Source organism: Xenopus laevis, chromosome 3L, assembly GCF_017654675.1.
Source record: "Xenopus laevis strain J_2021 chromosome 3L, Xenopus_laevis_v10.1, whole genome shotgun sequence".
Taxonomy (NCBI): Eukaryota; Metazoa; Chordata; class Amphibia; order Anura; family Pipidae; genus Xenopus; species Xenopus laevis.
In genome coordinates, this window is record NC_054375.1 from 141273400 (window position 1) to 141285326 (window position 11927).

Genomic DNA, 11927 nt, shown 5'->3' on the forward strand with positions numbered 1-11927 from the left:
TATGAGATAATTTTTAACACCACTATATATTGAAAGTGTGTGTATATAAAAGGAAACAGATCATCCCCGATTCCGTATTGATTTGTGTCATTTTCTCTAAGCCTATTAGAAAAGCTCATCCGTTGCTACGGAAACTAAACCCTCCGGCTATAAGGTTCTAAAGGCGAATGGTGCACGTGACCCTATCTACGGCTTCGTATAGGCTCAGAGCTATAGGAAGAAGTATTCTCGGAACGCCATATTTGATTCTGTAAGGCGGCGTTGACGTTGTGCCGCTGACCAGTGATTGGTTAAGAGTACTGGCGGAAGAAGCCGAGCAATGGTTTTCAGGCCGCAGCGGAGGCTGTGCTAGTATAGTGAAGATGCGGTGGCCCGTACCGCCTCTTGGGTACCTGCTGCTGGGCGGACAGGGCCTGTTGCTCACCTTCTCGCTTATTTCCTCTCAGAATAACACCAGCCCTGTAACCTACCCGGACATCAACGTTAGTGCCGCTCCGGAGGCCAGGGACCCTCTGGGACCTCTAGTCTTGTGCTCTTACCTGTGAGTCACCCGCTTTTTTACATTTCACCTCAGGAAATCGCTGTCGTCTTGGCTGTACCTGGACTGAGGGGAGGGAGGCTCTTGTTGTGGCCCCTGCTTTAACCTTCCACTATATATATATATATAAAACAAATACAAGATTCCTCTGCGCTCAAACCATTATCAATATATTTAAGACAGCGACATTTTGTGCATACTGCTACTGAAAAATGCCTTACCCTTTAAACAAAACAGGGATTGTTTGTCCATATATTGCAATATATTTAAGCTGGCCAACTACGTCAAAGTCATCCCATATCTGGCCAGTCCTATGCTCAATTTTATCTGATTCATTAAGAATTCTATTGCTTCATTATACATTTTATAAAAGGGACGAATACGTTTTACCTGCAACTTACTAGCTGCTTTCAAAGTAAAACTCCCAAACTTGGCTGCCCTTTTATTAGACACCAGTGGGATCACCTGACTATAGTTGGAGGGGGTGGGAGCTACAACATGGAGCTGGTCACTGCTCCTGTATAACTATAACAAACAAAGGAAAGTTGTGCTCACCACTAGTTTTTAAAATCATTAGGCGGGGGTGCAATGAGGGTGTGACCACAAAATACATATAGACAAATACAAGATTCCTCTGTACTCAACCCATTATCAATATATTTAAGACAGAGACATTTTGTGCATACTGCTACTGAAAAATGCCTTACCCTTTAAACAAAACAGGGATTGTTTGTCCATATATTGCAATATATTTAAGCTGGCCAACTACGTCAAAGTATCTGGGAGAGATCCGCTCGTTTGGCGACATCGCCAAAGCGGATCTCTCAGTGTATGACCACCTTAACCCCTATAGTTTCTAGGCTCCATGGACTATTACATTCATTTGTAATGCTATTAATTCTGAGGATACCTGGCCACCCACAATGCATCTCATTTCCAGCAGCTGACAAATCAGGAACACAGCATCTCTAAGGAGGTTATGTAATAAAAGGCACTGTTTGCCCAGGGGCAGTGACCCATAGCAACCAATCAGCAGGTACCACTTACTGGTTACTGCTTATGGACAAACCTAGTACCTTTTGGCGGAAAAAGTTTTATAACCCTGACTTTACAGCTGCTGTGCTTCATCCTATAATGTCACAACATAGATCCCAGTCTTCGCTTGGTTCGCACTCTATCATCTACTCCTGCATCTGTTTATGTGCTGAACCTTCCTCATGCAATACCTCCTTTTTAAGTCTTTTTCATGTAAAATTCAGGGACTTGATGGCATCCTATATGTATGTATTGTCCTTTTTTTTTTTTCCTCTCAGGCCAGAAGAATTTGTAGAGTGTGATGATCCCGTGGACCACATGGGTAATGGAACTGCACAGCAAGAGCTTAGATATGGCTGTAAGAAGGTGATGAGCTATTACAAGTTATTAATCTGACACATACTATGTGGTTCATGTCTGGAAAAAGTTAATAAAGACATTAATACAAAAATAAAAAGGTGATGAGCAGGGACATTGCTGTGGGAGATGGCCTTCTACTTGTATTGTCACGGATTTTATGTTCTTTTTACAATTGCAGTTCGGAGGTCAGGCATATGGTGATGTGGAGCACACACAGGTGATGTGCCGGGCTTTAGATGGGATAGAATGTGACGGCTCTCGTTCTTTTCTGCGAGGGAACAGACCTTGTATTAAGTAAGTGGCCATGAACTATTCCGCCAGTTAAATAAGAAGAATACACAGGAAAAGGGATACTGTCATGGGAAAACATGTTTTCAAAGTGCATCAGTTAATAGTGCTGGTCCAGCAGACTTCTGCACTGAAATCCAAGAGCAAATTGATTTTTTTACATTTAATTTTGCAATCTGACATGAGACTAGACATATTGTCAGTTTCCCAGCTGCCCCCAGTCATGTGACTTGTGCTATGATAAACCTCAGTCACTGTTTACTGCAAGTCAGAGAGATATCACCCTTCTCCCTTCCCTCCCCAGCAGCCAATCAGCAGAACAATGGGAAGGTAACCAGATAAAAGAAGTTCCCTGGTAGATATAAGAACAGCATTCAATAGTAAATCCATGTCCCACAATGACTCAGTTACATTGAGTAGGAGAAACAATAACCTGCTAGAAAGCAGTTTCATAGTGCAGCACCAGCTCTTTCTGAGCACATGACAAGGCAAAATGACCTGAAATGGCGCCAATACACCAATATTACAAATAATATAATACCCATGTTGGGTTAGGAATGACATTTTATATGGTAGAGTGAATTATTTCCAATGAAAACAGTGTAATTTAGGAATTAAAACTACACCATAAAAATCATGACAGAATCCCTTTACTAATGAAAATAAAGTGGGTAGATCTGGCTTTGAATGGTTTCTTACCAGTAACTATATATTTAGGATAACATTACAGACATACCTATCCTGTCTCTGATGCTTTGCAGCCCTCTACTTAGTTATAGGATGTACTACTCAACTAATCTCTGTACAAAATGTTTTAACTAGTCCTCTATCCGTGTTGTAATAGCATTCCCAAAGCCAAACACTACTACAAGAGTCGGCCGTCCTGTACACCTGCTATTACCTAGTAACCCTGTCTTATGCGTTGTAAGTTCTTTGAATGTCATGCACGCTGTTCAATAAACATCTCCAGCCCTGGAGGCATTGGCAGTGTCTGTGGAATAAGCTCTTGTACTAATGCATGTGCACTTTAGATTGCTGGGTTAATGATCTTGATAAGTGTATATGATTAAAGGGGAACTATCACGAAAATAAAAATTTAAGGTAAGCATCATACTGAAATAAGAAACTTTGTAAATATAATCAATTAAATATTCTGCATTGTTTTCTGAAATAATCAAGTTTATCTTAACTGTCCCTCTTTCAGCATCGGTTTCTCCTCATTCTGTCTTCATGCAGCAGTTGGGTGTCAGATATTCATTGATAGTTAGATTCAATATATCTTAGGGTACGGGCACACGGGCAGATTCAGGGAGCTTCGCGGCACTTCATTTTCTGAAGTCATCTGAAATACTTCGGGAGACTTCGGAAAACGAAGCGCCGCGAGTGCCACCCAGCTAATGATTTTTCATTATAGCCGGTGGGAAGGTAGGGGAAGGCAGTTCGGGGAGATTGTCGCCCCGAAGAAGAGGTAACTAATCTGCCCGTATGCGCTGAGAGTGGGAACAGTGAAGATAAACTTGATTATTTCTGAAACGGTACAACATTTTTAATTGATTGTATTTACAAAGTTTCTTATTTCACTATGCTGAAGCTTATATAACATTTTCGGGATGATTCCCCTTTAACATATGAAGCCTCTATCAAATGTCCATCAATATCTCTTGTCTCGCCAGATACACAGGACACTATTTCATCACTACCCTCCTGTATTCCTTCTTCCTTGGCTGCTTTGGAGTCGATCGTTTCTGCTTGGGTCACACGGGCACAGCGGTGGGCAAGCTCCTCACATTGGGGGGGTTGGGAATCTGGTGGTTTGTGGATCTTATTTTGCTCATTACCGGGGGTCTCATGCCAAGTGACAACAGCAACTGGTGCACCATCTACTGACCTTCTCCTTGAGGATCATCCGTTCTGTAGGATTGCGACAACATCTCAGGACGGGGGGAGAAAGAAGACCGGGAGAGTGTATCACGGGCTTCCCTACCAGGGAATTTATGCCAAATACAGAATTTTAAACACAGTTTTGTAAACTAAAATCCAACTGATTGCCCTTCAAATAGTTACAACTGGAGGATTGTATCTAAAGCCTTTGTAGTCTGCCAAGGGGCAAAATTCAGCCCTGTGACTACTGAGGCCACCAGATATCAGACTGGCTGTAGGCAATTATTCTCCCTCTTAAAGGAGAACTAAAGCCTAACTAAATAATTAGGCTGGTGATTTTGTACATTATGTTTTGCGCTTCTGTACCAGCCCAAGGCAACTACAGCCCTTTAGCTGTAAAGATCTGTGTCTCCAAAGATGCCCCAGTAGCTCCCCATCTTCTTTTCTGCTGATTCACTGTACATGCTCTGTGCTGCTGTCACTTACTGAGCTTAGGGACCCACTCACAATATACAGTACACATAGAATAGAAATGTCACAATATAAGGCTGATTAGTAATTAATACAGATAATTACTACATGGCAGCACAGAAACCAGTGCAATTAGCATCAGAATTTAATAATCAGCCCTGTAGCATCAGCTTCTATTACAGACCAACCTCATTTTCTGCTGGATAATTAGTGACGAGCTCTAAGCTTAGCTTCTCAACAGCTGCTCAGAGCCCACTGAGCATGTGAGTGTCACAGACACTTTCCAAGATGGTGACCCCCTGTGACAAGTTTGAAGTCCTGGATCATTGCTGCTAGTAAGTTCATTATATAAAATATGCCATTTTTTTAGGGTTTAGTTCTTCTTTAAGGACAGAGTTTTACTCTCTGGCCTATGGTTTCTATGGGGTGGCTTTCTACATCTTTGTCTGTGACTATATCAACAGAGTATGTACCTGGATTTGCACTGATCCTTGTGTAATGTACAATGATGTAAATAAGTAGTACGTTGAATGCAATTTCATATAAATTATAATTAACACATTGCTTTAACCTTGTCAGTCTTTTGTTATTCCTGATGCTTGTGCATTTGTTGTACTTTTATAGCTGTACTTATTTGTGGCATTTTAATGGGGGTAGCATTTTATAAAACAAGGGGGTGTGCTGTTACAAGAAGTGTTTATATGTTATTGATGTTGAGGGGAGGGACGAACACTTGTTACCTTTTATCACCTTCAGCAATGACATTTGCTGCAGAGAAACTTTATCATTCAAAGGCATTGAGCTTTGTCTGCAGCGACTCCTAGAGGCACATTTATCAAACGTCGGATTTCGAATCCATGGGAGTTTTTAAAAACTCCCATAAATTCGAAATTAGACCAATCGAAACTTGTTTAAAAAAAAAAATCAAATTTTTTAAACTCTGATGGATGGAATCGCCCCGAAAACGCGAATCGAATCCGATTCAAATTTTAAAAACTCAATTAGAGGTAATAAAATCAAATGTCAGGAAGGCTGCAAACAACTCAAAATTGATCCTTGGACGTCTCCTGGACTGCAATTCGGCAGGTTTTAGGTGAAGAATAGCCTAAATCGAGTATGATAAATGTTGAAAATTAAATTAGAATTTTTATAAAAAAAACTTGAATCAAATTTCAATAACTCCCTAGTTGAATTTGACAGTTTTGACCATAAAAAAAATTGGTCCTTGATAAATCTACCCCCTAGTGTTTGTAGGGATGCACCGGATTCGGCTGAATCCCCGAATCCTTCGCGAAAGATTTTGCAGAACCAAATCCTAATTTGGATATGCAAATTAGGGGTGGGAAGGGGGAAAACGTTTTACTTGTTTTGTAACAAAAAGTCACGTGAAATCCCTCCCCAACCCAAATTTGCATATGCAAATTTGGTTCGGCTGGGCAGGAGGATTCAGTCGAATCCTGCTGAAAATGGCTAAATTGTTTGGCGCACTGACTATACACACCAATCAGCATGCAATGCACAGCTCTTGTACCTGCCACAAAATTCCTTGCTTTTCTTTAGGGATGCACCGAATCCAGGATTCGGTTTGATTCGGTAAAAAAAAACTTTGACTTCGATATTAAGTATAGCCATTCGATGGTCGAATTTCGAAGTATATTTCACTTCGAAATTCGACCTTTGATAAATCTGCCCCTGAATGTATGGTTGCTAGGGTAATTTGGACCCGAGTAGCCAGATTGCTGAAATTGCAAACTGCAGAGCTGCTGAATAACAAGCTAAATAATTCAAAAGCCACAAATAATGGGAGAAAAAACAATTGCAAATTGTCTCAGAATATCAGTCTCTACATCATGTTAAAGTTCACTGGTTGTTCTGTATGTGTCTCTGTATGTTCTATTTATGTAGTTAATGTGATTTGTTTGTAGAAACACATTAATTTTACAGCGTTGCACAATATGTTGGCTCTCTAATAATACGTAATAATAATTTAAAGCTGAACAACCCTTTAAAGGAAACCCTTCATAGACCGTTGTACTTAAAAATATTCACATCTTTTGAGTGCGGGCGTAGTCTTGGACTGAGCTTTTTGTTGTACTTTTTGAGTTTTGTCTTTTTCTTCTGACTCTTTCCAGCTTTCAAACGAGGGTCACTGACCCCATCTAAAAAAAAAAACATTATTGCTACTTTTTTTTATTATTCATCCTTCTACTGAGGCTCTCTTCTATTCATATTCCAGTCTCTTATTCAAATCAATGCATGGTTGCTAGGGGAATTTGGACCCCAGCAACCAGATTGCAGAAATTGCAAACTGGAGAGCAGCTGACAAAAAAGCTAAATAACTCAAAACCCAAAAAATAGTAAAAAAATTAAAACCAATTGCATACTGTCTCAGAATGTCAATCTCTACATCATAGTAAGAGTGAATTTAAAGGTGAACAACCACTTTAAGGTATTAGGATCCAAATTACAGAAAGATCCATTATCTGGAAAACCCCAGGTCCCGAGCATTCTGGATAACAGGTCCCATACCTGTACCATGTAATAATCTAAAAGTCAAAAGCAGTGCATAACACTGGGGGGAGAACTGGGAGTGGGAGGGTCTAGGTCTCTAGAGAAGTCCTGCTTCATAATAGAGATCACTGTGCAATGAAATGGTCATTTTATTAATGTTATAACCTTTGATATGGTGCTGACGTATTGTGCAGTGTAGTACAGGCATGGAACAACAATATGGCCCAGGTTTTATAGATTCATTTATAGAGAGGAATGTCTGTGCTTCGATCTCTCCCAGTCCAGAAACCATGGGGTAAATTCACTAACCTCCGAAAATTCGGCGTCTTCGCTCACAGCGCACAGCGCCACACCTCACCAGGTGTAGATTTGTCAGGACAACGATAATTCACTAAAATCCGAATTTGTGTCCAGGGCGCCGAATGCTGGCAAAGTTGCACTAGCGTTACTGCGTCAAGCGAAGCAAAGTTGTACTAGCGTTGGCTAATTTGCATACGGGGGGAAGTTAAAGTACAATGGACGTATATGTTGCAGCAAATACATTATATTACACAAGCCCAGGGAACCTTAATAAAATAAAATAGAGTTGTTATATTGCCCTACACATGAGCCCAGTGTATAGTTTATGTGCCATATGTTAGGAAATGTAGGGGGGAAGCCAGTTACCCTGAAAAAGTAAAAGACTCTAGCGTTTTCAACTATTTTTTGAGGAGCTCCTATCTAATTTATTGCACTTCGCAGGGTCTGAGGTGGCGAAGGCAAGTCTGGCGCAAGAGGTAACGTTCAATAAAATCCGAATCTTCGTGAATTTGCGTAGTTACGTCCATTCGCCAGAACACAAATTTGGCAGGCGTTAGGGAGCAAAGTACCAATAGAGTCTATCTCCTTCACTAGCGAAGTTACGCCAGCGACCGCATGCGTCCGAAATGACGTCACGGTGGTGAATCTTTGCTCGCGTTAATCACTTCACCTTTTAGTAAATTTGCCCCAAAGGATGGACAACTGTAGAGAGCTGAACACATCAGCTGCACTATCCTCTATCATAGGCAGGTGGCGATATTAACCTGTTCCGTTTATTTTGTTTCGTCAGCCAGCTCTAATTGACAGTTTGGCAGCCAATGAGCAGGTAGAATATACCTGTCCGAAAGTAAACGCTGGATTGGTCGCTGTGCTACTAGACTGTCTTTTATGACATCACTTATATATAGGATTATATAAAACATGTGGTACAGAAACGATGGTGTTGGACCAATTTTCCTATGTTGCCAGCTTCACTCATGGCAAGCGAAGGGTTAAATTGCAACAGCATTTTTGGAAAAAATACTTTTTCTCTATTGATATATATTTATCTTTCAGTGGGTTCTTTGTAGCCTGTCATAGATAGACACAACATGTGACATAAGAGCTGGGTGGAGGATATAGGCCCCCTCGTACAGGTATGGGATCCGTTATCTCGAAACCCGCTATCCAGAAAGCTCCGAATTACAGAATAACCGTCTGCCGTCGATTTTATCCAAATAATCACATTTTTACAAATGATTTCCTTTTTCAGAATATGTCGGAATATTAAAGGAACAGTAACACCAAAATATAAAGCATTTTAAAGTAATTAATATAATATACTGTTAGCATGCACTGGTAAAAGCTGTGTGCTTGCACAGGTTGCATAGCAGATAACACATAAAACACCATTGTATTGGGCAGGGTTTATCTGTTATGTGCAACATTACCACAGCCTTTTCTCCTTTTTTAGCTGGCTGCCCCCATGGGGCATTTAGTTTCGCTTCGCCGGGCGAAAAATTCGCAAAACGCAGATTTTGAAGCCGCTGACAATTCGCCATCAATGGGCGTCCGCCGCTGGCGTCTGAATTGTCACCAGCGTCAATGCCATCGCCAGCACAAAAAAAAAAACTTGACGCAGGCAAAACATTTTTTTTTTAACTGAAATGTATGACTGAAAAATCAACTTGAAAACTCGATTTTTTAGTGGAAAACATAACTCGTCCCTAAATAAACCTGCCCCTACGTTTTGTCCTTCTGTACCAGCCCAAGGAAAACACAGCCCTTTAGCAGTAAAGATCTGTGTCTCCAAAGATGCCCCAGTAGCTCCCCATCTTCTTTTCTGCTGATTCACTGCACATGCTCTGTGCTGCTGTCACTTAATGAGCTTAGGGACCCACTCACAATATACAGTATATATATATATATATATATATATATATATAGAATATAAATGTCATGTTACTTGATAAATCTTAGGGGAATAAAAAAATTAAAAAAATAAATAATTAAGACCAAAAAAGTCTCTTTGAATTGGCCATTCTATAACATACTAAAAGTTATCTTAAAGGTGAACCACCCCTTTAAATCAAACAGCTTATTGGCCGATCTAAAATTTAGACACAGATCCATAAGTCATTTGCTATTAGTCTTGAAACTGAAACAAACGTGAAACATGCTGAAACTCACTGCGAACAAACTATTTCCATTCGCGTGTCAGAATTTCCACTGTTAATTTAGCACAGTTTGATTTACATAGGAATGTGCCGCGAGGCTGAGAGAGTATGCCCACCGCCTTCCTTCGCTTATCCATATGAAGCTTTCTGTCTGTGTATTCGCTGCTGTGTGAGCGAGTTTATAAACTACACGTATGGGATCCGATATCCGGAAATTTTTTAACATTTTTCTCTGTTATAATAAAACAGTAGCTTATACTTGACCCCAACTAAGATATAATTAATCCTTATTGGAAGCAAAACCAGCCTATTGGATTTATTTAATGTTTACTGTACAGTACATGGTTTTCTTGTAGACTTAAAGGGATTATGTCATGCTTTTTATGATGTAGTTTTTATTTCTAAATGACACTGTTTACACTGCAAATAATTCACTCTACAATATAAAATTTAATTCCTGAACCAGCAAGTTTTTTTTATTTGTAATATTGGTGCATCTCAGGTCATTTTGCCTGGTCATGTGCTTTCAGAAAGAGCCAGAACTTTAGGATGGAAATGCTTTCTGGCAGGCTGTTGTTTCTCCTACTCAATGCAACTGAATGTGTCGCCATGGGACCTGGATTTTACTATTGAGTGTTGTTCTTAGATCTACCAGGCAGCTGTTATCTTGTGTTAGGGAGCTATTATCTGGTTACCTTCCCATTGTTCTGTTTTTAGGGTTTTAGGGCACATGGGCAGATTCGGGGAGGTTAGTCACTGCCTTCCCCTACCTTCTTACCGGCTATAATGAATTTTTTTTTTTTTGCTGTAAATCCCAACGTTGGTCTTAACATTGCATGATTGTAATCTGAAATACCAATAAAAAGTAAATTAAAAAAAAAAGAAAAATCACCAGTGGGATGGCACTCGTGGCTCTTCGTTTTTCTAAGTCGTCAAAAGTGCAATTTCGGGCGAGTTCGGAAAATGAAGAGCTGCGAGTGCCATCCCGCTGGCGATTTTCCATTATGGCCGGCAGGAAGGTAGGGGAAAGCAGTTCAGCGCGATTGTCGCCCCGACGAAGAGCTGATTAGTCACCAGAGTGACTAATCTCCCCAAATCTGCCTGTGTGCCCTTACCCTTAGGCTGCTGGGGGAAAGTGTTAGCACTCCAACTTGCAGTACAGCAGTAAAGAGTGACTGAAGTTTATCAGAGCACAAGTCACATGACTGGGGGCAGTTGGGAAACTGACAATATGTCTAGCCCCATGTCAGATTTCAAAATTAAAGGGATCCTGTCATCGGAAAACATGTTTTTTTCAAAACGCATCAGTTAATAGAGCTACTCCAGCAGAATTCTGCACTGAAATCCATTTCTCAAAAGAGCAAACAGATTTTTTTATATTCAATTTTGAAATGTGACATGGGGCTAGACATTTTGTCAATTTCCCAGCTGCCCCTGGTCATGTGACTTGTGCCTGCACTTTAGGAGAGAAATGCTTTCTGGCAGGCTGCTGTTTTTCCTTCTCAATGTAACTGAATGTGTCTCAGTGGGACATGGGTTTTTACTATTGAGTACTGTTCTTAGATCTACCAGGCAGCTGTTATCTTGTGTTAGGGAGCTGCTATCTGGTTACCTTCCCATTGCTCTTTTGTTTGGCTGCTGGGGGGGAAAAGGGAGGGGCTGATATCACTCCAAGTTTATCAGAGCACAAGTCACATGACTTGGGGCAGCTGGGAAATTGACAATATGTCTAGCCCCATGTTGGATTTCAAAATTGAATATAAAAAAATATGTTTGCTCTTTTGAGAAATGGATTTCAGTGCAGAATTCTGCTGGAGCAGCACTATTAAAGGGGTGGTTCACCTTTAAGGTAACTTTTAGTCATAAAATGGTCAATTGTAAGCAACTTTTCAATTGGTTTTCACTATTTATTTTTTTATAGTTATTTGCCTTTTTCTTCTGACTGTTTGCAGCTTTCAAATGGGCGTCGCTGACCCCTTCTATAAAACTAATGCTCTGCAAGGCTACATTTGTATTGTTATTGCTACTTTATATTTCTCATCTTTCTATTCAGGCCTCTCCTATTCATATTCCAGTCTCTTATTCAAATCAGTGCATGGTTGCCAGGGTAATTTGGACCCTAGCAACCAGATTGCTTAAAAAAACTCATAAACCTCAAATAATAAAAAATCAAAACCAATTGCAAACTATCTCAGATTATCAATCTTTATATGATACTAAAAGTTCTCTCAAAGGTGAACAACCGCTTTAACAAGCACAACGTTTCCCATTACAGTATCCCTTTAAGATCCAAATTACGGATAGATCAGTTATCCAGAAAACTCCAGGTCCCGAGCATTCTGGATAACAGGTCCAATACCTGTACAACAACATTTCCAGAAATAGAA

The 11927-nt window shown here is 40.3% G+C and overlaps 1 protein-coding gene across 1 annotated transcript; it reads left to right on the top strand.

Annotated features, from left to right (window-relative positions):
- Positions 1 to 335: 335 nt before the first annotated feature.
- Positions 336 to 5134, top strand: tm2d2.L (TM2 domain containing 2 L homeolog). The gene is given in 4 exon segments (NM_001094853.1): positions 336 to 541; positions 1852 to 1939; positions 2112 to 2227; positions 3895 to 5134. Coding segments are annotated over 4 exon segments (597 nt in total). The 5' UTR covers positions 336 to 362; the 3' UTR covers positions 4109 to 5134.
- Positions 5135 to 11927: the final 6793 nt, after the last annotated feature.